This window comes from Oreochromis niloticus, unplaced genomic scaffold (genome assembly GCF_001858045.2).
Source record: "Oreochromis niloticus isolate F11D_XX unplaced genomic scaffold, O_niloticus_UMD_NMBU tig00007942_pilon, whole genome shotgun sequence".
Taxonomy (NCBI): domain Eukaryota; kingdom Metazoa; phylum Chordata; class Actinopteri; order Cichliformes; family Cichlidae; genus Oreochromis; species Oreochromis niloticus.
Genome location: NW_020328864.1, coordinates 209,555 through 212,236, shown reverse-complemented (window position 1 = coordinate 212,236; position 2,682 = coordinate 209,555). Strand labels below are relative to the sequence as shown.

Here is a 2,682-nt window from a genome sequence, read left to right as displayed (position 1 = left end):
CAGTTTAAAAGGGCTGATCAGAGTGCACCTGGACGGCATTCCCACAGGGACTTAAGAAAGAGATTTGTCTACAGTAGTGAAAGAACAATTTTACTACAAATACTACAGAATTAGTACGCTACAGGCATATCTCCTTTATAAAGGTAGGTCATTTGTAAACTTCTCTTTTATCAGTGATGTGTCTGTTATGTGCATATTAAGAAACCCCATACTAACTACTGGGCCAAAGAATAATAATAATTTAAAAAAAATGATTGAGATTCTCCAGCATCTTTGGGACAGTGCTAGGAGATTAAACTGCAAATGATGACATCCAGCATTACAGTTTTTCTCGATTGCTAAAACACATTTCTTGAAACTACGCCTCATATCCGCACAACAGTAAACACAAATCCATAACATCTCACTCAATTCCCCAAACATCCTATTTCCAGGTCAAAATGAAGCTCTACACCCAAAACTATTCACTCCTGCTGAAAAACCGAACTTTGCCCTCAGACATCAAACACAAGCCCTCAAAAACACACACACTACAACAGAGTTTTGCACACTGGTACAATTAATTCAAAACAATAGTTCCAAAACAATTAGGTTGCTTATGGTTCTCCCCTTCAAAACCCTTGTCACATGATAAACACAAAAGACGCAACCAATGTATGTACAGTGGCACATTGTCATTCATGTACTATACAGTACAACACACACCAGAAACATTATCCCACCACAGCATCTTGTCTTTGGTCTGGGTCAGGCCAGAGAATCTCATCCACATCACAGGCTATATTGGCCCCAGCCAGGCAGCGGGGGTAAAATCCTCTTGCATGCCTGATCCACCCCTGGCATGCATCTACTGATATGTCTAGGCAGGCCTCTTCCATGGCCTGAAGGAGGTGAACACGGACATAAGGTTCTCGGTCATACACTTTCCACCGCCATGCCGAAAATAACTCCTCTATCGGGTTTAGAAAGGGGGAGTATGCAGGCAGAAAGATATTAGAAAACCTTGGGTTATTGGTAAACCAGTCACGAACCAGAGCAGCGCGATGGAAGCTGACGTTATCCCACACAACAACGTAGTGAGGCTGCTCTGGCTGTGCTGGTTCCCTGTAGTCCAGCTGGAACATATGTTGTCTTAAACCATCAAGAAAAGCAAGGAGAAGCATAGTGTTATAGGGTCCTAGTACGGCATGGCGGTGGAGTACCCCTCGTTGGCTGATGGCTGCGCACATAGTGACATTCCCCCCACGCTGACCAGGGACATTTACAATAGCCCGATGGCCAATTATGTTCCTCCCCCTTTTCCTTCTTTTGGTCAGGTTAAAACCTGCCTCATCCACAAAGATCATTTCATGGGGAACAGGCCGTCCTTCAATCTCAAAGATTCTCTGCAAAACACATAACACAGTAGAGTCAATCGGTACCCTGAACCAAAGTTCAAGAGTGCTGAGATGGCAGCATAAACTGCCATGCTGTGATGGTACACAATACCTTATACAGTATCAAAACTCATACCTGAACATATTCCACACGTTGGTTTTTCACTCTGTCAGAGTTTCGTTCGAAAGGGACTCGGTATGCCTGTTTCATCCGGAATTGATTCTTTCGGAGGATGCGGTCAATTGTGGAGAGGCTGATGGCATTTATGCCTCGAAAAAGATGATCATCCTCAATCACTCTCCTTTGAATCTCTTGCAGGCGGATTACATTATTTGCAATTACCATGTTTACAAGTTCCCTCTCTTGCTCCTCCGACAAAAGCTTTAACCTGCCTCCACCAGGTGGTCGTCTCTGTGTCCTACAAAAATAGAAGCACTCATTACTGTAACTGTCACACATTCATTTTACAGGAAAATAATGGAAACATACTGAAACTCAAGACACATAAATTCAGTAACTTAAACGTTACTGTACAAAGCAGTCTTACTGCAAGTACACCTACCTGTTTTCCTCCCTGAAGGTTCTGATGATGGAGGCAACAGTGAAGCGACTCAAATTTGGTTGTACTCGTTGCCCAGCCTCCCTCATAGTCATCCCATGGACAAGGACATGGTCAACTAAAGTGGCTCGAATTTCATCCGAGACTGACTGTCTTCGTGCCCTTGCTCTTCCCCTTCCTTGTCGCCGTCGTTCTCCACCTCCACCTCCTTCACCACCTCCTCCTCCTCTTCCACCACGTCCTCCTCTTTCACCATGTCCTCTTTCTCCACCACATCCTCCTCCTTCACCACGTCCTCTTTCTCCACCACGTCCTCCTCTTTCACCACGTCCTCTTTCTCCACCACGTCCTCCTCTTTCACCACGTCCTCTTTCTCCACCACGTCCTCCTCCTTCACCACGTCCTCTTTCTCCACCACGTCCTCCTCTTTCACCACGTCCTCTTTCTCCACCACGTCCTCTTCCTTTGCATCTCTTTGGATCCATTGTTTCAAACCTGAATGAGCTGACTTTGGCCCTTTTATCTATCCATCGCAGGTTCTGATTGGTGTGTGCTAAATTTTGACTCCTAGTGTTTCCACCTGGTTAATTGTGTGCTAATTGGGCTCAAGCTATGCTGACTTAAGTTAACATTATTGCATGCTAGTGCTTTCTACATGACTACATGGTGTAAGCACTGTAAAATGTAGGGATTTGTGTGTAGAGTTTTGCAGTACCAGTTCACCAAATTTGAGTCATGTGTCAAAG

General features: G+C 44.7%; 1 protein-coding gene across 1 annotated transcript; it reads right to left on the bottom strand.

Annotated features, from left to right (window-relative positions):
* Positions 1 to 318: 318 nt before the first annotated feature.
* LOC109199970 (uncharacterized) lies at positions 319 to 2,230 on the bottom strand. Its single transcript, XM_019355329.2, has 3 exons — positions 1,940 to 2,230; positions 1,513 to 1,795; positions 319 to 1,385 (listed from the first exon to the last, which is right to left on the bottom strand). Exons 1-3 carry the CDS (start codon positions 2,029 to 2,031, stop codon positions 714 to 716), a joined length of 1,047 nt encoding a protein of 348 aa, XP_019210874.2. The 5' UTR covers positions 2,032 to 2,230; the 3' UTR covers positions 319 to 713.
* Positions 2,231 to 2,682: the final 452 nt, after the last annotated feature.

What these genes read in the sequence shown, in the direction of transcription:
- LOC109199970 (XM_019355329.2), bottom strand. Translation starts at nt 2,031, where the DNA reads ATGACTATGAGGGAGGCTGGGCAACGAGTACAACCAAATTTGAGTCGC. An exon ending in ACCTTCAGGGAGGAAAACAG is followed by an intron (nt 1,796 to 1,939) that starts GTAGGTGTACTT and finishes CTATTTTTGTAG; the next exon opens with GACACAGAGACGACCACCTG. An exon ending in AACGTGTGGAATATGTTCAG is followed by an intron (nt 1,386 to 1,512) that starts GTATGAGTTTTG and finishes TGTGTTTTGCAG; the next exon opens with AGAATCTTTGAGATTGAAGG.